The sequence below is a fragment of the Periplaneta americana genome, chromosome 4, assembly GCF_040183065.1.
Source record: "Periplaneta americana isolate PAMFEO1 chromosome 4, P.americana_PAMFEO1_priV1, whole genome shotgun sequence".
In the NCBI taxonomy this organism is placed as follows: domain Eukaryota; kingdom Metazoa; phylum Arthropoda; class Insecta; order Blattodea; family Blattidae; genus Periplaneta; species Periplaneta americana.
Window position 1 is genome coordinate 169,748,205 of NC_091120.1, and position 23,554 is coordinate 169,771,758.

A 23,554-nucleotide genomic window follows, 5' to 3' on the forward strand; every position below is an offset into this window, starting at 1 on the left:
TATTCCATGTGAATTTAGGAAGAATGCCACGCACACCAAACAAAAGACCAGAAACACTCCACTGACTAGTGGGAAGGTTATATTTCTCACTTAGGTATGGGATGCAGGACTCATAAATGGATTTCTTCTCCTCATCAACGTGTTGTGCCTGCAGGGCATCCCTCTCAAACCGGATTGTAGGATCAAGGACTATTCCCTTAGACTGAGTCCTGTGAATGGCTACAATATCTGCTCTTCTGTTCGAATCTAAGGATGAAACGCAGTGTATCTCCTCGTATACCTCCCATCCACGACACTTGAGGACATCAGCAATACAGGTCCTGGTCTTATGGTGTCGATTGTTGTGCAGCAGCTCCGTTTTTCGACAGAATCCCAACACGTGACCAAGAGTTTCCGTCTCGTTGCAGCCAGGATGGCGACAACGGGTTGTGTTGAAACTTCTGCCGGGCACAGATCTAACAGCAGATAGATTCTTCAAAGATGTGTTATTTCATTAAATGATTCTTAATCTTTAACTACCTGTAATAGTGTAGGGTATATATAAAAATTAAGTTCTACTATTATTAAAATATATTGGTAGATTCTTCTTGCTGGATAACCACAACTGAGTCCATAACAGTCTCGCATTTTCACAATAAATACATGTTGAAGCACTGACTAACGGGCTCTATTATAACACTGATCTAAACACACAACAATCATACACGAAACAGTCTGTATAAAAGTGTCATAGCTCTTAGCTGACGTATATTTTACTTCAATAATACTTTCCAATCACGAATCTCCTACACCATTCACCATTACAGACTGGAGATATTCATTATACTTTTTTTCTTGGTTTTGTTGAAGTTTCTGTAGTTTCTTGATCTGGCCTTTGCTTAGCTCCTTTCCTTCAGCATCGTGTGTTGGAATGCCCTAAAATGCGAGAAGATAAAATTAATAAATAATATTCACAGAGTAAAGAAAATACACGAGGAGTGAATAAAAAGTGATGGAAACACTGTCAGGGTATACCCCGAAAATCTGGAACAAAAATTAGTTATACGATGAAAGACGAGTGGAACGGAGAAAAATTCTCTCAGACACTGGGATTTGAACCCAGGTCTTCAGCTCTACGTGCTGATGCTTTATCCACTAAGCCACGTCGGATTCCTATCCTGATGTCAGATCAATCCTCTCAGTTTAAGTTTCACCTCTTGGGTTCCTTCTAGTGGCCTGCCATCTGCACTACGTCATAGATGTCTATGAACGTATGACGATGTCCACATATGTGTGGAGGTGCACTCATTTGAGTGACTGATTGGCCAGGATCCAACGGAATAAGCGCCGTCTTTAAATCACGAAGTGATTTTACGCATATATATTATATTAATGTACCGAAGTACATATGATATTTCCATGCAGATATTCTGCATCATCATACATGGACATATGTGGACATCGTCCTGCGCTCATAGACATCTATGACCTAGTGCAGAGGGCAGGCCACTAGAAGGAACCCAAGAGGTGGAACTTAAACTGAGAGGATTCGATCCAACATCGGGATGGGAATCCGGTGTGGCTTAGTGGATAAAGCACGTAGAGCTGAAGACCCGGGTTCAAATCCCGGTGTTCGAGAGAATTTTTCTCCGTTCCACTCCTCTTTCATCATATGATGACGCAGATTATCTGCATGGAAACATCATATGTACTTCGGTACATTAATATAATATAAAAATTAGCTACTTTTAGTCACCACAACTCAATAATTACTCACAAGCACGACGAAAAAACACTAAAAACATTTCAGTCATCTTACGATCTGTCATCAGACTTGTTTCTTAAATTTTCTGATCTTCATTTCAATGAACATCAACTTTTCAGCTTTTTCTCTCAATAGCATTTGTTTTTGCAACTACAGCTGCTTCAGCTCCACCTTAGCCAAGATTAAACAAGTGAAGTGAACAATATGTGTAATGTCGTTAACCACAACCGTTCGAATCTTTTAAATTCATTACAAATTGCTTAAATTACTTTTAAGCAACTTCCTTTAGAATATAGAATTTTATATTATTACGATGTACCGAAGTACATACGATATTTCCGTGCAGAAATTCTGCATCATCATCATATGATGAAAGATGAGTGGAACAGGGAAAAATTCTCTCTAGCACCGGGATTTGAACCCGGGTTTTCAGCTCTACGTGCTGACACTCTATCCACTAAGCCACACCGGATTCCCGTCGGATTGAATCCTCTCAGTTTAAGTTCCACGTCTTGGGTTCCCTCTAGTGGCCTACCCTCATGCACTGATCCCAGCCACTTAGTCACTCATAACGAGTGCATCTCTGAACATGTGTGGACACTGTGCCACTGTCATACATCTATGACGCAGTGCATGAGGGTAGGCCACTAGAGGGAACCCAAGAGGTGGAACTTAAACTGAGAGGATTCAATCTGACATCGGGATGGAAATCCGGTGTGATTTAGTGGACAGAGCGTCAGCACGTAGAGCTGAAAACCCTGGTTCAAATCCCAGTGCCAGAGAGAATTTTTCTCCATTCCACTCATCTTTCATCATATAGAATTTTACCAAATTGCCGGCATTTTAAGAATTGTTTAAAAATACGTTTTTGGGAAGATTATTTATTTTAATTCTCAGTTGATTAATTTATTTATTTCACAGTTTCAAGCTTTTTCTTCTTTCTGCCCAAAATTTTATGTTATCATACAATTTTTTCTTATTTTGCTTTCTTTCTTTAATAAATTCTTGAGATATTGTTTGCTTCCACAGACTGTAGTTTCATGACTTTTTCAATTACATTGTACATGTGTCTTGTATAGCCCCTACATATGAGTTATACTCGTTGGGGCATATTCAATAAATTAAAAAAAATATATATTTTCTTTATCAGTAAACACCCTGATTGTTGTTACGAAGTAGAATACTCAAAACGCAATCTTGTGAAACAACATGTGACCACAGTCTAGCATATACAGTCGCGAAGCTCAATACATAGTAAATATGCAAACATTAGATAGTTGCTCACCACTAGGATCGCTAATATCGCCTCATTACAGGCAATGCAAAATAGTACCGGCACAGTCTATTGTTTCTAGCATCTTCAAAACTCAAGCTTCGTGACTGTATATAGTAGACTGTGATGTGACTGTACTGCTCTTCTGGGCAAGAAAAAATGTGGCACATTTGATGTTTTCCATTTTCCTCCACACCGTAGGTTATACAGCAGCAGGAATTAATTCCACATACTATTTTCAATATAGGTAGGTACAATACAAAAAAATGTGAAAATTTGGTACAGTGTCACATTCAACTTGCAGGACGATACCAGTAGACTACTGAACAAAAGATAAATAATGATAAGTACTACATCTGAGTTCGGAACACCTCAAAATCTGTGCTTCAGTGGCTGGCCATGATAATATCTTTGAAAAGTATTGGAGTGCAAGAGGTCAAATGACTTTATTGTCAAACGCCTGGAATTAGAAAACAACAACATCTGAGGTCATAAATATAAACCATTACAATTTGAATTTACAAACAGTATCTTCATACCAACATCAAAGTCACATGGTACATGGTTTTCAAAGATTACAACTTTAATATTGCCATACCAATGAACCTGTTTTCATTAATGAAATGAAATGGAAGACCTAGGATAATTCACATTATGAGACAATGAACAGAAAATGAACAAATGAAGGGTACACGGGAAAAACGATCAAGGTCCATCAAAAATCGAAATTGAGTTAATAATGCTATCTTATAGTGGAAAAGAAGTACTATCATGTGGTCTAAGAAATCATCGTTCTTGATATTCCACTACGTCAATTTCTATTAAATACACACATAACAAAGTATTAAGTGCTTAAACTTTAAAATTCGTTTTTCTCGAAACTTTCCAAAATGGACCTTGATCGTTATTCCCGTGTACCCTTCAAATGTTACACACACTAATAAAAGCAGGTAACGTACCTTATCATCAAACTGTGAATACTTGTCAATTTCTGAAAGGAACATTTCTGTAGGCTTAATTTTCCTCTGTGCGTCCTTCTGGGCTTGTGCAGCTGCTTGCTCTGCCTTCTTTCGTTCCTTTTCTGCAGCCTTCTCTGCCTCAGCTTTCTTCTTCGCTTCCTTCTCACGCAATAAGGTTTCTCGGTCCACCAACTTCACAGCCGATTTAGTGCCTGACAATTCACATACATTTCTTTAATACAGGTGGTTTCTCTTACTCTTTTATCACACAAAGTACAAAGCTTTCAATTTAAAAGAGGGCAGCACATCAAATATATATGTATATGTATACACACATACATAATGAACCTGAAGCAATGTCATTAATTTCAGGGGGATATTCTTTGAGATATTTCAAACAAAAGAGTTTAATACAATTTTGTTTGTTTTTGCTTCCTTTTCGGGATAAAAATTGTTTTATATGAAACATTTCATAGCGTGTTTTGGGAAAGCCATTGATTTAATTCCCAATATACTCAATCAATTTAAGAGAGCAGTGTATTATGGTAATAAATTATTGAAAGAATTTTAGTTTTGTCCTTTAAATGTGCTGGAATTTGTTCCAAACAAATGTAACTTTTCGTTCTAAAAAGGAATTTAAAAATGTTACATTTGCAGTTTGTGGCTATAATTATTGTAAACACTCTGTATGAAGCAAAAAAAAAAAAAAAAATGCCACAACAGCATATTCAAGTCAAACAATTATTATTCTATAAATTCATTTGCATTTATGTAATAAATTACATTACCAAGAATATAAATTATCAAACTGTAATAGACATTACCAAACAAACATTTAAAAACAATGATTATTATAATAATATCCATTAATACCTTCTCTATCTTCCAACCTAACTCCAACATTTGGCAGAATGTCGTCACGTAATCTGTCACACTCTTTCAACATATCTGTGGCTTTCAACTGCCGTGCCTGACTGCGGATGTTGTCTCGAAACTCGGCCAGGATAGACAGGTATGGCATTACTACTTCTTCTGTCTGTAAATATAAACAACATTTCGTTGGAGTCAAAAAACAAGATCTTATCATATTTTCAAACAGATCCTTCATAAATATACCTTAGTTCTGCATTTTAAATGGATTGTTAAACAAAGAACTTCTTACGAACAGAAATAACAGCCTACAGCAAGCAGATGAGTTAGCGGTGAATTATATAAACTTAAGTACTGCATGCTTATGGGAAAACAAATAAGTTATAATATAATATTTATAACAGCGAAACTATAGACATAGGTACTATTTAAAAATGGTGCAGCTAACAATTCGCGAACAAATGAATGCAGAATCATGGAGGAATACTATTTCTTAGTATTTTCTCCAGTAAACGTATTTCTTCATGGGAAATAACTGACTTCGTTGGCCTCTTACGTCTTCTTGGTGAACAATAAGTCCAGGAGATAGGTCTCAGCATGTATGGGCAATCATCCAATTCAGACAAAATCTCCTGGATGTATGTCTGTACACACTTAACTCCAGGTAAGTCTCACACCTAGTTGTGACATTGCAGTACATCTGGCTGCATGTAGTTTGTATGTAGCGACAAAAACGTGATGCTGCTGCACATTTATATATGAATAAAAGCTTCAAGCAAGCCAGTGGTGATATTCGGCCAGTTCGCACTGGTTCAGATGAACCGGTTGTTAAATTTTTTTTATTTATTCTTTTTTTACTTGGTTATTAACGACGCTGTATCAACTACGAGGTTATTTACCGTCGATGAGATTGGTGATAGATGATATTTGGCGAGATGAAGCTGAGGATTCACCACATTACCTGGCATTTGTCTTACGGTTGGGGAAAACTTCGGAAAAAATCTAACCAGGTAATAAGCCCAAGCGGGAATCGAACCCGTGCCTGAGGGCAACTCCGGATCGGTAGGCGAGCGCCTTAGCCGACAGAGCTACGCCGGTGGCCTTGTTAAATTATTTCTAGGTAATATTTGCAATTACCATGGACATATACCGTATAGGTTTAACATACGTATGTACATATGAGAGAACTGGTTGTTAAACTTTTTGAATATCACCACTGAAGCAAGCGATGTCGCATCTAAGATGAATCTACGAAATGATGTCTCATGGACGAACAGCCTTCATATGACATAAGATCCCCAGATTTTCCTTCTTCCTACAGGAAGCCATATTTTTTTGTTTTGTATAAAAAGTTGCCTGTTTCTTCGGAGCTTGTAAGTATAATCACCCCTGACAGTGTTACCAATTCCGCACAAGGACAGTCAATGTTGGGGCCATCAACTTGATGTCTTTTGGCTGACATGGTATTTGTGTACGGTTACTTTCCCTTGGATGTATCATCTTTACCACAGCAGCTGAGATACATCTTCCCATTGTGAGTTACTCTTAGCTTCCTCTCATCTCTTACCAGACAGCAGCATAAAGTTCCCCAGCGTAATAGTCTGGTTCACTGAGCAGAGGTGGTAACTCTTTATCATGTGAATCTCAATACTGGACACTGACAAAAGGGAACTAGAAAAGGAGGGAGGTAGCTGAAATTTTTTTTAAATCGCTTATTTAACGACGCTGTATCAACTAGTCGGTTATGTAGCGTCGATTGGATTGGTGATTGGTGATAGTGAGATGGTATCTGGCGAGATGAGGCCAATGATTCTCCATAAATTACCTGAAATTCTCTTACAGTTGGGGAAAACCTCGGAAAAACCAACCAGGTAATCAGCCCAAGTGGAAATCGAACCCATGCCTAAGCGCAACTTCAGATCAGCAGACAAGCGCCTCAGGCAACTGAACTATGCCAGTGGCAAAAGAGGATCTTAAGACCAGTTGGGGGAGTTTAAAAAAAAATATATAAAAATATTACCAGGAAATTATAGTCGCGATGCTGTTATTCCCAGCGTGACTCCTCCTCTTTGTTTACGTTTTAGGAAGTGAAGACTCTATAAAGTCTAGGAAGGTAGTATCGTTCGCCATTTTCGTTCTTTCGTTGCCGAGCTACCATATGATGAATCTATTTGCCACACCGTTAAACATTATCATATCGTAGCTCCTATGATAATAAATCAAACGCAAACGTAATTCAGCAAATAATTGAGCGGCAAATAACGTCTTCGTGTGCTTTCTGTGAACGCCAATGAAAGAGCCAAAATGGCGGGCGATTATATTATTTATCGAGCCTTAAGAAATGAATAACGTCTTCCTTAGCGAATCACAAGACGCACACGTTTAAATGTAGCCGACCTGCAGTGCGATTGGCTGCCGGAAATTAGAGCGACGGGACTATAGAGAAGAACATATCCTATCAGTTTTAACAACAATACACAAATACCGGGAAAAAAAAAAATGGCACTCACACCTTCAAAGGTTGATGGATAACAGAATACCCAAATATTATATTGAGGACTGGAAGACCCCCAAGAAGATGGAGACAGCAGTTTTTATAAGGAGCCAAAACGGGTCAACACAGGTCCAATCGAAGAAGAAGGAGAAGGAGGAGGAGATGATGATGATGTATGAGAAGGCCATTGTCCTCAGTTGGGTTTGAACTCTTGACACCATCACGACAATCACTAGACCAATGAGAACGACCACGCCAAATACATTAAGATGCTTACATTTGTAGTGCCTCTAGATTCAGTTATAGGGAAGCCAATGGACTCTTCTGTGGGGATAGCCCCAAATACTCTCAGCAGCCACGTGATGTAAGCAGCTATGTCTCGGAGCAGTATGCAATTACTCTCCTGTGTGGAAGCCCGTTTGTCTCTGATGTAAATGTTACAAATCCCAACTAAATCCCTGACTGCATCCAGTGCTCCTCGAGTGTCTATGTTATCTGAAATAAATAAAGGTCTTCATTAACAGACTGTTACATTAATTAAAATAATTATTTATTATTTAAAAGTTGTCAAAAACTGAGTGAAAAAATTTCGAAATAAGAAATTGGAAGATAAAGTGACCTACTACCTTCATAAATGACATAAAAAAACGTTAAAGGTAAATCAGGACAAAGAATGAAAAACTAAGTAAATATTACAGATCATAGTTACATTACAGAATCAAATCATTTAGTAAGCTGCACAATGAATAGCATCTGTGGCTACCACATTCATCCAGGCAGCCTGGGTTCGATCTCTGGTCAAGTTGTGATGGTATTTTTGGTGGACAAAGCAGATCTGGCTTAGTTGTCCATGAAATGGGATCCGACTCTATCAGGTGCTATGGCAGAATGGCCCAACCATCATGTTTTTCTCAAGCATTTGGGTATAAAATATTATTTCTGTCCTCTGGCTCATGTCTGAAATAAAATTTCTATGTGGCCCTTGAAGAAAAATAATTGAAAACCACTGTTGTATGGACGAAATACCAAATAAAAAGGTAAGAGAAATTATTATGGAAAGAGATAGAAGTATTATATCGATAAAGTTACAGAAACTACAATTAATTTGTATGGACATAGCTAGAACGGATTATTCAAGTTGGCCTAGAAAATTGTAGAGTGGGTATTACCACAGAGCCAGAAACATGAACGACCAAGACATAATTGAAAGGCTGACACTAAGAAAGCCACATGAGAAGAAAACAACTTCAATAGAGTGAATTATGTATAATATTGAACCATTTGAAATATATTTCTGAAAAAGCTCGTAAAAGATTCTCCCTTCTGAAAAGACTAGCAGGAAAGAAATGGGGTTGCTCTAGAAATACTTTGAACACTACATACAAAATGTTTATACAGCCAGTGCTGACATACTGCGGAGAAATTTTAATTACTTCACCTTTCATAAACGAAATAGAATATGTTCAAAACCAAGCTCTCAGACTCATTACTGGTGGAATCAAAACAACTCCAATAGTTTCTATGAGATTCCTCACTAATATTAACAGCATCAAAATGATAATAGAAGAAAAAGCACTGATTCAATATGAAAAACTTATCAGATTACCAGGAAACAATTGGCATTCATACAGTCCTCTCTGTAGATTAAAAACTCAAAAAAGTTTCATATACATGGTTCAAGAATTAAAACAGAAAATCAACATCCCGAATTTAAAAGAAAACTTACAAATTAAATCAAACCCTTTAACACTATTAAATATAGAGCATAATCTAAATTTAACAGAAGAAATACTGAAATCAGAAGTAAACACTGAAATAATGAAACAATTGTCTTTAGAGACAATTAATATTAGGTACCCTCCACAAAACTGGCTTCATTTATACACTGACGGATCCTTGATCTCCAGAGAACAAGGTGCTGGTGCAGGTGTTACATGCTGTCTCTTCTCACTTTATAGATCTCTTGGATATGGAACAACAAGTTTTGATGGTGAAATCATTGCAATAAGTGAATGTCTCAGGAATCTTCTATGCCACATCAATAAATTTAGGAATGCAGTTATATTGTCAGACACCAAAGCAGCTATTTTATCAATCATCTCTAAACACACACCTTCATCTCAAACAGCAGAAATAACTAAAATGCTCTCTCAATTAATATCACTCAATAAAAGAATTGTATTCCAATGGATACCATCTCATTGTGGAATCCTGTGGATGCTTTAGCAAAGAAGGGCAGCACTGCTACTTACAGACCTGTTACTAAATCTATGTATTACTCTGTGAAGAGATTTATTAAATCTACATACTTAGACTTCAACAAACAAAATTTGATAACTCAATCTCAAGGGAAAAAATGGAACTCTCTGCATCAAAATCCACAGTTAATTCCCGAGTTACCACGAAAATCGTCTGTAGCTGCATTTAAATTGGCAACAGGCCATGATTGTTTCGCCAAACACCTGCATAGAATTGGAATATATCAGTCCCCTAACTGCCCATTGTGCAACTCAAACCAAGAAATGGATTCGGAACACCTCAAAATCTGTGCTTCAGTGGCTGGTCATGATAATATCTTTGAAAAATATTGGAGTGCAAGAGGTCAAATGACTTTATTGTCAAACACCTGGCATTAGAAAACAACAACAACTTTCTCCATGCAGCTGTTATGCCTAAATAAAAGAGAAGACAATGTTTTTACAAATAGTGCTACACTCAAGAGTGATCTGTGAGTAAAGAGATAAACTGAAAAAAAAACATTTACTAAACACATCAGGTTCAGTACCAATTTTCGTTTCTGCACAAGTAAGCTTTGGGTTCCCTGATTCAATACATGCAAGAGCAATTCTAAGGAACAGATAAAGTACATTCTTACCACATAATGACGAATGCACAGAATTCTTAGTAGCAATGAATTTCTTATTCAGCTCCAATTCACTATTCCCCCATTTCTGATATGAATCTATTTGTGTTTTGCTTGCTGAACATCTTGTCATATCCTTCACGGTCAAGAAAAATTCCTGCAAAGCCAAAATACCAAGAAGTTAAGCACAGAAGTATTCTGTTACCAAAACAATCAATAAAAACTTATCTCTCATATTCTTCGAAGTTAGGACAGTTCTAAAATCCCTTTCTCATTAAAATGTCCACCATGGAAAAAACATGTATGCAAGTGGACACGCACATCAATTCTATTAAGAAACTACAAGTATCTTGTGAATTAAAATATTTCATTCTCAGTATAATTACGACTAGCATTAAAAATAATCACTCATCTTCTGCAACAGAGAACAAACAAACAACCTAACCTAAAAATAAGTAATGGCAGATAAAGGAAAAGAGATCAAGATAGGGATAAATATTAAACTACAGTATACACGAAGACTGAGTGAGTGAGTGAGTGAGCGAGCAAGTGAGTAAGTGAGAGAGATGACATACTGTAATTACATTTAAAAAAATTCTGATAACATCTGTAAGTGAAATAACAAACTTCTGTTATAATGTGTGCACTGATTGTATCTAGATAATGACAAAAAGTGAGTGGTACACTTTTTTCATTTCACTCAAAAGTAAATCAAACTAACATATGTGTATATTCATTGTCTTTCAGTCATCTATTCTTTTGTGCAAAGACAAAATAGTGAAAGAATCTGTTTTTTAAAATTCCTTCTGACAAAGAATAGAGCATGTCATTAAATATTCCGTTTGAGATGCAAAAATAGACTATGTAGAGAGAGCTCATTTCATTCAAGGCTATAGGGTAGTAGTATCAGCATGCTCTGCCAGAAGAATTAAATAATATATAAAAACAAACAACCACGCACGCACACAGATATATACAACAAAATTTAAGAGAGGAAGCAGTGTCTCAGTTTAGACTAGCTACAAGACATGACTGCTTAGCAGAACATCTGCAAAGATTCGGATTTATAGAGGACAAGTTCCTCTAGCAAAATATTAAATGATGAATATCTTATGGAGTTTCTGTAGCTGAGTAAGTGTGTTCCTGACAAGAAGATACATAAACTACCATTGGCTGGCTAAGAAAAAATTGATTTAATCAAAATTCCTCACATTAGATATAAACAATAACATAATAATTATTTATATTTAAATTTCTACAAATTAAGGCCAGACTGTCCAAAAACTTTAAACTAATCCAGTCTACACTCTGCCTCATGTATTTTTTCCCTATTGTATTATTATTATTATTATTATTATTATTATTACTACTATTATCATAATAATCATCATCATTATTATTATTATTATTATTATTATTATTATTATTATTATTATTATTGTCACAATAGAAACCCACTTATCCAAAATGAAGGGGGTGGAGCCATTTCGGATAATGTGATTTTTCGGATATTCGATGAGAAATATTTTCGGTAAAAGTGGGAAGGAAAAGAGATTGTTAAGCATGTAAATTACAAACAAAAATTCAATGAATTTAATATTGTAATTGCATATCAATTTTACATCCAATAATCATTTTACTTGACATCACACTTGCGTAATTAAAAAAATAAGATGTACCGGTAACTGCAACACAACTAAAATGAATGAGAAATTGGAAACTTATCTTGAATACATACACCATAATCCTGTAATTCCCACGCAGGTGGGAAGATGGGGGGGGGGGGGGAGAACGTTTCATTTAACTGGATTTGCTGCGCCAGGTTACTATACAAAAGAAGCGTTGGGAGATGGAGGTGGAAAACAGATGTAGCATTGCTGTGGTGACATTGGCACCACTTAAATTTGCAGCCATGCTATAGGGGATGAACAAAATATTCCAAGGATAAACAAAATATTGGCTTCTTTTTTGCGACATTCTTTTGATGGATAAGCCAGATTTTGGTTAACCGAAGTTGGGTTAAGAGAGGTTTCACTGTATTATTATTATTATTATTATTATTATTATTATTATTATTATTATTATTATTTATTTTTTACATTTATCGTTAAATCCCATTTTCCATTAACATCCTTGCCATGTACTTCGTATCACCTTATTTATATTAATTATTAACCTTATAGTAATCTCAATAATACTATAATTTACATCATCATTAAAAATACTTTAAAAATTTCCATTTTAAAGTACTGATAACCTTACTTACATTCAATAACCTCTCATACTGTGTGGCCATTTCCATGGTGTTGGTGCTGTAATCTAGTGTATCCTTCCATGAGTGGAGTAGGAAAGCAAGTCTGAGTTGTCGTGCTGTGTACTGGGTCAAAGCTTCCTTGATTGTAACAAAATTCTTCAAAGACTTTGACATCTTACAACCCGCAATTGTGAGATGGCCAGAGTGAAGAAAATACCTCACCCAATGGTCATTATCAAAATAAGCCTGAAACAATCACATCAGATGATTAATTGGAGAAAGAGAATTTAAAGTTTTTGTGCTCTTTGATACTAACAGGGTAAGACAATGATGCGAAAAACCTGCATTTTCGTGAAAATCACAAAATTGTTTTTCCCTTCGTACGTCATCTAATGAGAAAGTAAAAGACTGCTTTCTAAAATTTTTCCAATGTTAAGTTTCTTAATTTTACATAACTTGTAACTTGTGTGCCAATGGCAAGTCCAGCCAAATGGTTAAACATAAGCATGAGGTCTTACTCCCTGAGAGGTCTAAACCATAAGCCTCACACACAGATTCAAGTCTCAGCCAGACCTGATATTTTAAACTGAAAAAACCATAAATGACACCTGTGGCAGACAAAATAGCAGTTAGGGTTGTTCTCTTGGTTTTGCATTTTTCCATATTACAGTCTGGATCAGCTTACTTAATATCTTAAGGGTGAAACCTAACCATTTTTCCCCTATTATTACATAATGCCAGTGGATTATAGTGATTTTCTAGATGTCAGGTTGAATTTTCTTTTACCAACTTTGTTTCGAATTTCGAGTACTGACAAATACAAATGACAGTTGTTTTCCTAACTGTTATGTTGGCAGCAATAAATTTGGTTTGCAGTAAAGGAAACTGATCAAGTGAAAGTCCCTAAGCTTGTGAAATTTGAACGTAATTAATTAGTAATACTGGTATTAATATTAAATTCAATACATAATTCAGTTCTGTTACGTTGTGATTCCAATTCAACACTATATTCAGGTAAGTGTAAGTGTAATTAAAAAAAGATATAACTTACAGACCTACTTGGTATGAAACATGCATGTGGCTAATGGACAGAAATATATTCCTTAATGTTCAGATTTTTATCAAAATGTTCAAGAGAGGAAATAGTAAGATAGCGACTTAGGAGTATGTATTTTAAGTAGGGTATACATTTTCGGAATTCATACTAATCATTTCACATGATCAAACAAAACACATTTTTAGGTTAGGTCTCGTGAATCGTAAACTGTTTAATCAAAGCAATGAATTTCATGTTGTGACTTTGCTTGCTTCAAAACTTAGATACACAGCAAATCTTAGCATAGTCAATTGGTATGGATGGGTTGGGAATGCATTCAGTTGAGGCTGAGTGTTAACACAGAAGAGCTACAAGATTACACTACTGGGTCACAGTGGCTCCTCAGCGAATAGGGATTATAAAGAATGGAAACTTCGCGTCGGTACCTTTGATGTAGCCGGACTGATTTCAATGACCTTCAAGCCAGCTAAAGCGTCAGATTCTGCTTTCTCCCTAGAGTTGGCGCTGACATCACACCAGCTAGCAGTCGACACAGCAGAAATATAACACATACAATTAATACATCTAGGTACATTATGTACTCAAATAAAATAAATTGGATCCATAAAATAATAAATCCTTCATTAACTGCAATGTCTAGACTGTACAGTTCCTTTATAATGAGAGTTGAGACGTTGACCCCAACAACATTAAAATATGTAATGATTTGATAGCGCTGAAAATGGAAAAACAAAACTCTTACAAGAAGTAAAACCATATACCTATATTATATTATATACAAATATTAAACGAATTCGATATTTAATTTTACAATGTATTATATTATTTTATAATATAATTTATTATATCTGAAATATAAAATATTATTATTACAACTAGTTTGTCACTGAGAAATAAGGAAAAGCTGTTAACTTGAATTTATTTGAAGCAAAGCGTTACTGGATTATGCAATGAGGTAGGAGATGTTTGGATCCTGTGTCTCAACTCTATTCTCAATTATTATCTTAGCGTATGCTCGATTACACTACCTCTAGCGCTTAAAAGTGGAACTAACCGCTGGCGCACAGAGGAACAAAACACAGGAAAATTCGCTCAGTGTCTATTCTTTATAATCCCTATTCGCTGGGCTCCTCTTCAATAATACGAATAACATCAGTATCAGTAAGCATGAGGTCTTAGATTTGAATCTTTTTACTTGAATTTTTTTAAATTAATTAGTAAATTTTATGTTACAGTATTATAGTGGTACAGAAGGTGATTCAGGAGGAATAATAAATATTCTGGGGGTTGTAATATGGACTATTCTGAGTAAAAAATTCATGTACACATGTTTCCTATTTTCAATGGGTGAGGAGAGACAGCTGCTTGAATGTTATGCATGACAAGCATTTCAAGTGGCAAGAAGAAAGACAAATGACTCAATGATTATATTTATTGCTTATTTACGGGTATCAGTACATTTCAACGTGTTATTCAAAGTGCTGAGTGTTTGTCATCTGTTTCAGACTTGCACACACGTTGAATCTGTAGAAGCTAACTAAAAACAGCTGTTTCTCTACACTCCTTATGAAAAGTGCTGCCCTCAAACAATCTCAGAAGAGAAGCACGTATTATTCCTTTCTACATAGTCATTTGTCATTCCTATATACCATTTATAAGGCCTGTTACACGTAACATTCAAACAACTGTACCTCCGCACTCACGGAAAGTTCGACAAATGTTATTATCCAATGCTCAACTATTTTAGCAAATGAAGTCATCAGCTTCATGATTAACTTATGATGATTAATGGGACAATGGTGGAATGCTAGTAGGAGTACCTTACGAAAACTTATAACCAAGAACAGACTTTTTGCACCACAAATTCTGCTTGGACCTGCTGGGATTCGAACCTGGGTCACCTGCATGGAAAGCCAATGCTCTAGCTTTCGGCTAATGATGCATCACAATTTCTCATATATTTTAACATATTTTCTGCATGTTCCAATCTCCTGTCATACCTCGGCTTGTGCCAGCTCATTGTCATGGTGAGGAAATTTCAGATCAACACCGCCTGTGTGAATGTCCAGAGATGAGCCGCATATATCTGAAGCCATGACAGAACATTCAATGTGCCAACCAGGTCGCCCGTGACCCCATGGCGAATCCCACCATGGTTCACCTGCCTTTGATCTTTTCCAGAGTGCAAAATCATTGGGAGATCGCTTTTCATTCAGCCTGTCTTCAGAAATACAAAGATCTCCTGAAAAACAAAAGAATACATTTAAGAAGACAATTTAAAACATAATGGAGGATGATAGTAAAATAATATCATCAACACATGTAATGATTGGTAATCATTGAAGACTATATGTGGGGAGAACTAGTTAAGTTAATTGATTAAAATTTTCACAAGAGAAATTTAGAACTTCATAGTCATCTTTGAATCTGTAACACAGTAGATTTCTCGAATTTGTAACACATATTCCTGAAGAAATTAAGATTATTATTGTAGGAATTCTTAGCTGCTTAGAGCCAAAGCTGGCTGATATATTTCAAATTCCAATCCAGAAAATTTTATGAAATTGACTTATCTTGTTCTTCCTGTGTGATCTTCATTTAATAACATGTGGTTATCTTATTTTAAAAAAATTAGTTATTTTGGACTACTTGCTTTTGTTTGCTCCTAAAGAATAAACCGTGCCTTCAAATTGTGATAATTGTTCCATAATTTCTTCAGTTACTTCATTATGTGTTACAGGATCTTTCACTGTTTATAAATCAGTAACAGTGTCATTAAAGGACACAAGATTGTTGGAGGCTGGATCATCATCATCATCATCATCATCATCATCATCATCATCATCTTCATCATCATCATCATCATCATCATCATCTTCTCTGTACAACTCCTGCTGAATGCCTTGAACAATTTCGGAGACTGTCATGGTTCAGTGATGATGACGTTTGTATCAACATCCACATAGTCATCAAATGAAGCACAATGTCCTAATAGTTCCCATTCACCATAAAAAGGAACATCACTATATTCATGGTCATCATCAGCATCTCAGTCATTTAGTGTATTTGGCATTCTTACATTTTCATGGCAAACTTAGTTTAGAGCAAAATTAATTTAGAACATATAAATGACTTGTATCGACCAGAGTTTAAAATGCAATTGTGTAGGCCTAAGTGTAAAGAAACGAATAAACCAAAAACGTATATTCGAAACAAATTAACACAAAGTATTTTGCTGGTATCTCAGAAAAAAAATTGAGTGTAAAATGCATAAGAAGTTCATTCATTTTGAATCTTGCGTACACTACTTTTAACACTTGAATATAATTAATTAACTAGTGGACTTGCTCGTGTTAATTATGTAAGATTTGTGCGGCTTACAGCTGTTTCAGTGCTTCACACACCATCCTCAGAGCCTACTAGATCACGGCGTCATCTCGAACTTCTCTGCCTGTTATGTGGGTGTGTTTGATTGTTGAAAGGTGTTGAAGAGTGGAGTCAAATAGTGTGTGTGTACTGAAATTGATCTGTGTGTTGAGAATTTGATCGGGATGTGTTTTAGTGTGTTTGTATATTTCGTATTGTTCTAGTGTGTTGAGTTTTTGGTTCTTGGGTTGTATGTGTAGGATTTCCATGTCCGCATTTATGTTATTGTATGTATGGTTAGCATTGGTTATGTGATCGGGGTAAGCCGCACAAATCTTACATAATTAACACGAGTAAGTCCACTAGTTAATCAATTAATCTTAAGAAGTTTTTACCATTTGAAAGATTCTCCTCTATTTCCTTGCATTTCTTTATGAAAGATGCGAGTGTTGACTGCGCAAACTCATACCTTTTAGCCACTTCAGCCTGCTTCTATCCCCTACTAAATCACTAAATGCAACAAATTTAGTCTCCCAACTGATTTGTCTTCGTGTTACACCTGCCATCATTAAGAACTAATGCTCAAATGTAAAAGATGTCAGTGGCACGAAGACAAATCATGTGCCCTTGAAGCAGATAAGAGTTCAATTGTAACACATTCCTTGCACAGAATGCCAACATCGGACAACAAAAATATTAAAGAGGGTAAACATCCAATGTTTTGGAGCTACATTGTGGCTCCATCATCAAGAGAAGTTAGAGAAAGAGAAAAGGGGAAGCCATCTGTTAGACTGATCCGTTATCAAGAACTGTTAGTCACTGTGAAAGTCTCAAATTATACAAATCTGACAAGTGTAGAAAACACATCTTACCTTCTCCATCCTGTAATGACTTAGCATCACCATATGCTTCAGGAACAAGCTTAGCATAATGGTGACCCTCCTGAGCATCAAACTTATTCACATCGAAGTACACTGATCCATTTGACTCATATGCTAATCCATTTGCAATTATCTTCTCAACATATGCTATGATCTCTGGGATGTATTCACTTACTCTCGTCAGAACACAAGGCCGTAGAACCTGCAACATGTTTTTTTATGGTGACTTCAGATCCATTTGTCATTTCGAAATATGAAGGATATTTTTAAACCAAAAAAAAATATATATATTTATTTTAAGTATAAAGTACCATTTGCAATTTCTGAAACAGAACAGAACAGAGATAGAATAGATATACCTTATTTTATTTCATGGAGTGCAGTTTCATAGAAAGGACTTTGCCGACAGACCTTCTACTGCCCCCTACTAATTGGTTGTCATAAATAAATATCTTCCTTACTGTGACGAAAATCTTGTCTTCTCCTCTTATTAACCAATCACAACCTTCGTTCAGAAGAATTGACAGGCTTCCCTCAAATCCACGTGGAGGCAGAGTTGTCGCATCTTTTCCGAATTCCAAGAATCCCGTCAGTCTGATTTCAAGGGTCATCAGGAATTGTGGCAACTGTGCAATGTTGGGACGAGGGGACAGGATGGAATTGTCAGAGTTGTTTGTGTAGGAAGTCATAAATCTGTAAGTGGGTGTTCAAAGGAACCACCGAACTGCACTCCTTGAAATAAAATAAGGTATACATCAGATGTGCATGTGGGATGCGTGGTAGTATAAAAGAAAGAGAGATGGTCTACAGGGATGTAGTGGAGGTGGAGCGGAGCGACGTTCCGGCACTGTGTTCGAAGATGGAGTGGCGGTCCAGCACTGATTTGGAATTTTAAAATCTGTTTTGACATCACAATACTTTCCCAGCTAATGATACCTCAGTTAATGTCTGAATATTTAGTGATTATATTTTCTGTGCTTCCTTTAGAAAATCGAAACAAATTCGGAAGTAGAAGGTCGCGAGACTACTAGAAGCGTAGACGGGGTGAGAAATGGAGGAAGAATCAGTGACAGGACAACTACCAAACTAAACTTTAGTGCACCTGTGCGAAATGATCACATTTCTAATTCACTTTAGTTTTCGCATCTTTGTACGATACAAGAGATTGCCTATGGTGTTACTTATCAAAATGTGTTGCATTTGTTTCCCAGTTATTTTACGAAGTGAATTTTAAACAGTTAATTTACTGCTTATAACGTGACTAAAAGACTGCTTGAAACTTTTGTTTTTATCTATTGCCCTTCAGTAAATATGTAACAAAATAAACATAGACAAAAAAACACTAACTGCTTTCTTTTCTAGTGCCATTGCTGTTACTAGTGGAGTTACAAAAGCTTCCACTTCTAATATTGTTGATATCTCAAGCCCTTCGCTTCTACTTGATGAACCTAGTAATTCAACCAGAGATACTGTTATAAAAGACCAGTTCCAGTATGACTGCGAAGAATATTCAACGTCATAATGTTCAAAATAGTGAAAGCCAAATAGTCGACCTGCAAAGTGAGTGGTCGAATGTATGGAATGAAGAAAATATGTGGTCAAGAAAAAAAGAAGCTTATCCGGGATTGATTGTAAGCAATGTAAACTAGGCTGTAAAGTGTGTCATGAAGTAACTACATTAGGTGCATTAAAAAAAAAAAAAGAGTGTGTTTCTGTATCTAATGAATGGCGCTCATATTCAGTAAATTGCTATGGATCGAACAGATCAGCTTAAGTCACTACGAAAAAAATCATTGAACACAAGAAATCCAATGCTCATATTACAGCACAAAAATTGATATGTCTGAAAAGCAATCAATTGAAAATGTTGGCGAAAAAAAGAATGCAGCACACCGTGAAGCAACAAAAGCGGAATTTATATCAATTTATTACATTGCACAGAATGATCACCCTTACAGTGACCATTTGAGCTTCAGAAGCTAAATGGAGTAGGTATTGATTGGTGTTGCCTTGCATTCTCCTTACAGTCTTACTTTATGGCATTTCTTTCTTTGTCTTTTTTTTTTTTTTGCATCCAAACTCAGTTAATTCTCACTATTTGCTTTCATAAATCACAAGCATATACTAGAAATTGAACCCTGATCCAGACTAGTTAATGAATGTAACAGAATTTAAATTCACTATACAACAAACATCCCATTGTCACGTTTCCTTCTTAGTGCACATATGTATATTAATTAGGCTTCAATATGGTTCAGAAGTAAAACACAGATTTCTTACATTGAGTGCATCCATATCCTCATGGAACTGAGCCTCCCAGAAACGCGGAAGTTTTACAAATATCGAGTTGTCTGTGACACTGGCACCATGCTCAAAATCAAGCCACTCTGACAGTGGGTCCTTTGCTTCTCTCAGCAGAGCCTGCAAGGAGTAAAAACATATAACAAAATCCGTAATAGACTAAATCATCTATAATTTCTTGTGCTCATCATAATTAGAATTTAAATTATACACTGAGAATCTTTTGAAACTCTATTGGTTTGCAAGTTGGTTGCTTATCAGTGTAAACCCCTCACATCCATCAGTATTCACGCACGCCCCCCTCCCCCCCCCCATCCCTGCGGAAATGTGTATTTTCAACAACTATTTTTCACTTCACAAATATAACCCAACTGAACTAACATAACAAGTCACTGGCATAGCTTGGTTGGCTAAGGCACTTTCCAGCTTGGGCTGCTTACCTGGTTGAGGTCTTTCCGAGATTTTCCCCAACTGTAAGGCAAATGTCAGGTAATCTATGGTGAATCTTTGGTCTCCTTTCGCTATCACCAGTCCCATTGACACTAAATAACCTCGTAGTTGATATATCGTCGTTAAATGACCAAGTAGAAAAAAAAAACAACAACCTAACCTAGGCTTAAAATTTAAGTTTTTTTATCAATTGCGAAATTATGCCATTTTTTTTTTAGTTTTCTGTCGTCATCGTTGTCATCGTCCTCCTCCTCCTCCTCATCATCATCATCATCATCATCATCATCATCATCATCATCATCATCATCCATTCAAGTTTTAGACCATGTGGCCTGTTACGATCTCATAATAAAGAAGAATTTTCTCTCAAATGCTTTTTGGGACGTTCTAAAATCTCTTTCCATGATGAAGCATAGCTTTTGGAATTTTATGGTATCTCCAAATGGTTCATCCAGTTGTTCTAATATTTCTGTATGAGATGGAGTTTCTTGTGAAGTGAAAAATAGAAGAAAATAGGGATTTCCGAAAAAAATTTTTCACTTTCTTTTTGAAAAGCAGATCTAAAATTAAGTTTAAAAAAATGAAAATCGTGGATACGCCGTTCTAAACATGTTTTGTATATTCTTACACGCAGTGGAACAGTCTCTGTCTTTTGTCTGATTTTACTTGTCCTAAACAATGCATATTTAAGCAATTTAAAGTGTCCTCTGAGAAAAGTGCAAGTAAAATATGAAGTTTCGACTTCCTAACAATGAAATAAATTACCTCTTGGGCTTCCTTGGTTTTTGCCTCATCATTAGACTTGACAGCTACCTCCAGCGCCTCAATAGCACCAGTCATTCTCAGCACCAGTCTTTCCAACATATTTTTCTTGTCAGGGTCTGTGGTTTTCTTCACAGTATCACTGAACAATTCCAACACGCTCTTCGCATCATCCAAGTTCTTCTTCAGACTATGTCCCTCTGACACATATTTTTCATACAAGTGATTCTGCCTTGCTCTCTTAATTATTTTGTCATCAATGTCTGTAATGTTCATGACATACATCACGTCATATCCAAAGTAGTCAGAAAGCACTCTCCGAAGAATATCAAATGAAATGTACGACCTGTAACAGGAAGGAAAGGTATTTGTTAAAATAGAAGTAAATTATTATGCATAAAGAAAAATCTCAAAATATGGAATTACATTATGAAACAAGTAGCCTTATATAGGCCTAGTATGAATAAAAGGTAAAGATAGAGTCCTTTCATATGACATGAAGGCACTTGGGGATCATGAAGATAGAGCCCCATGTTTTCTTGACTTCAGCACTAGAATGAGGCAGCGTGGTTGGCACCATATTCTGACCATCTTTTACCCCCGGGAAATACTCAGTGCTCAATCTCACAGGCGACTGAGTGAACTTGGAGCCATTCTGGAAGTTTGGCAACGAGAAAAGCCCGTCATCACCCGGGATCGAACCTCCATCCTTCCAGTCCATACTCAACTGCTCTATCAACTGAGCTACCTAGACGCCACATGGTGTAAATAACAAATAACATTTATAATTCTTAAATTGACACTAATATTGAACTTAGTTCTCCACTCCAATCCGAGACCCTTTTACTGTTATGTGAATTAATGATGATGAAATGAGTCCGAGGTCCAATGCCAAAAGTTACCCAACAATTCTGCTTCATATGATTGAAGAAAAACCCCATTTCTCCAAAACTCCAACTAAGTAGCAATCAGCAATTGAACCCTTGCCCGCTCGTTTTACGGTCAGACGTGCTAAACATTACTCCACAGCGGTGGAATTAGTGTAGGTTAGTCGCCAGACTCGTTTGAATGTTGATCTGGAGCTGCATTCGGGTTTGGGTTTAGATTCTCACTTGGGTTTTTTACCGAGGTTTTCCCCAACCCTAAGGCAAACATCAGGTAATCTATAGCGGATCCTGGGCCTCACCTCATCTCGCCAAGAAATTATGTAACTCTTGACTTACTCCAGATCTTAAAGCTTCAATGCTAATGCAAGATCTATGGAATACAATACATTAAATGGAAAAATAAAAAACTAGGAACAAGTGTTACTCTGCACGAACTTTACTTCATCCTATTATCCGCGTCTTATCTTTTTTCGCATAAATATTGAGATTTCCTTGGCATGGAAAGAGTTACTAAACCTATGTAGCTATATCCTGTGAAAAACGATTTCTTAAATCATATTTGTCATCCGAAAAGATATCACCTCATACTACACAGCACTAATATTTTTTTTTTATATATTCACCTTGCATGACCCATATGAGAGGCATCATACACAGTTGGGCCACAGCTATACCATAGGATATTCTTTCCATTTTGAGGAATGAACTCTTCTTTCTGACGTGTAAGACTATTGAACAGTTTAAGAACAGGTCCTGTTGATTTTTCAGGAGGCTGCCACTTCGGCTGAGTTCTTTTGGCCATTCTAAAAAAGAAATTAACTTAATGACATCTGTGAATATTCCGGGCATATGTTATTAACAAAATTGGTTCTGTATCTTTTCACACATTAGTACCAGTTTCGGTATAATCTGTACGTGTATATTAATACAATCAAGTGTTTTTCACTGCATTGTGTTTAATGCGTAAGTTCAAATTTGCAGACACTTAAAAAATTTACCACATTGTTGTATGTATTCTAGAAGAAAATCAATTTTAACTATAAATACTGTACTCTAAAAATAATAGTTCTTAGAGACATGTATTTCAAACTGCACTTCAAATACACAAGAATTGTGAAAGTAGTACTTACATGACATTTACCGTAATTCGTAAAGAACTTGCAATAATGTAACAAATTTTGCAATTTCTAACAGTGTAACACAACCACGTTGCATGTGTGGCATCACTTCGCTACCTTTGTGACGGCAGCTTGCGGCCCACGATATTTCAACATGTTCATGGCATTGGTTCCGAGTTCTACCCTTGATGATGTATGAATGATACGACAAACGCACACACAGTGGTTTGTGTATGGAGTTCTCAGTTTTAAAATAGGTGGCATTATATGAATAT

General features: G+C 36.2%; 1 protein-coding gene across 1 annotated transcript; it reads right to left on the reverse strand.

The window, feature by feature from the left end:
- Positions 1 to 552: 552 nt before the first annotated feature.
- Positions 553 to 23,442, reverse strand: CysRS (cysteine--tRNA ligase, cytoplasmic). The gene is made up of 12 exons (XM_069824298.1): positions 23,292 to 23,442; positions 22,785 to 22,964; positions 21,278 to 21,620; positions 20,042 to 20,182; positions 17,753 to 17,963; positions 15,515 to 15,756; positions 12,470 to 12,703; positions 10,216 to 10,360; positions 7,618 to 7,835; positions 4,850 to 5,012; positions 3,977 to 4,188; positions 553 to 915 (listed from the first exon to the last, which is right to left on the reverse strand). The coding sequence occupies exons 2-12, from the start codon at positions 22,961 to 22,963 to the stop codon at positions 775 to 777; spliced, it is 2,229 nt and encodes a 742-aa protein (XP_069680399.1). The 5' UTR covers position 22,964; positions 23,292 to 23,442; the 3' UTR covers positions 553 to 774.
- Between the last annotated feature and the right edge of the window lie 112 nt (positions 23,443 to 23,554).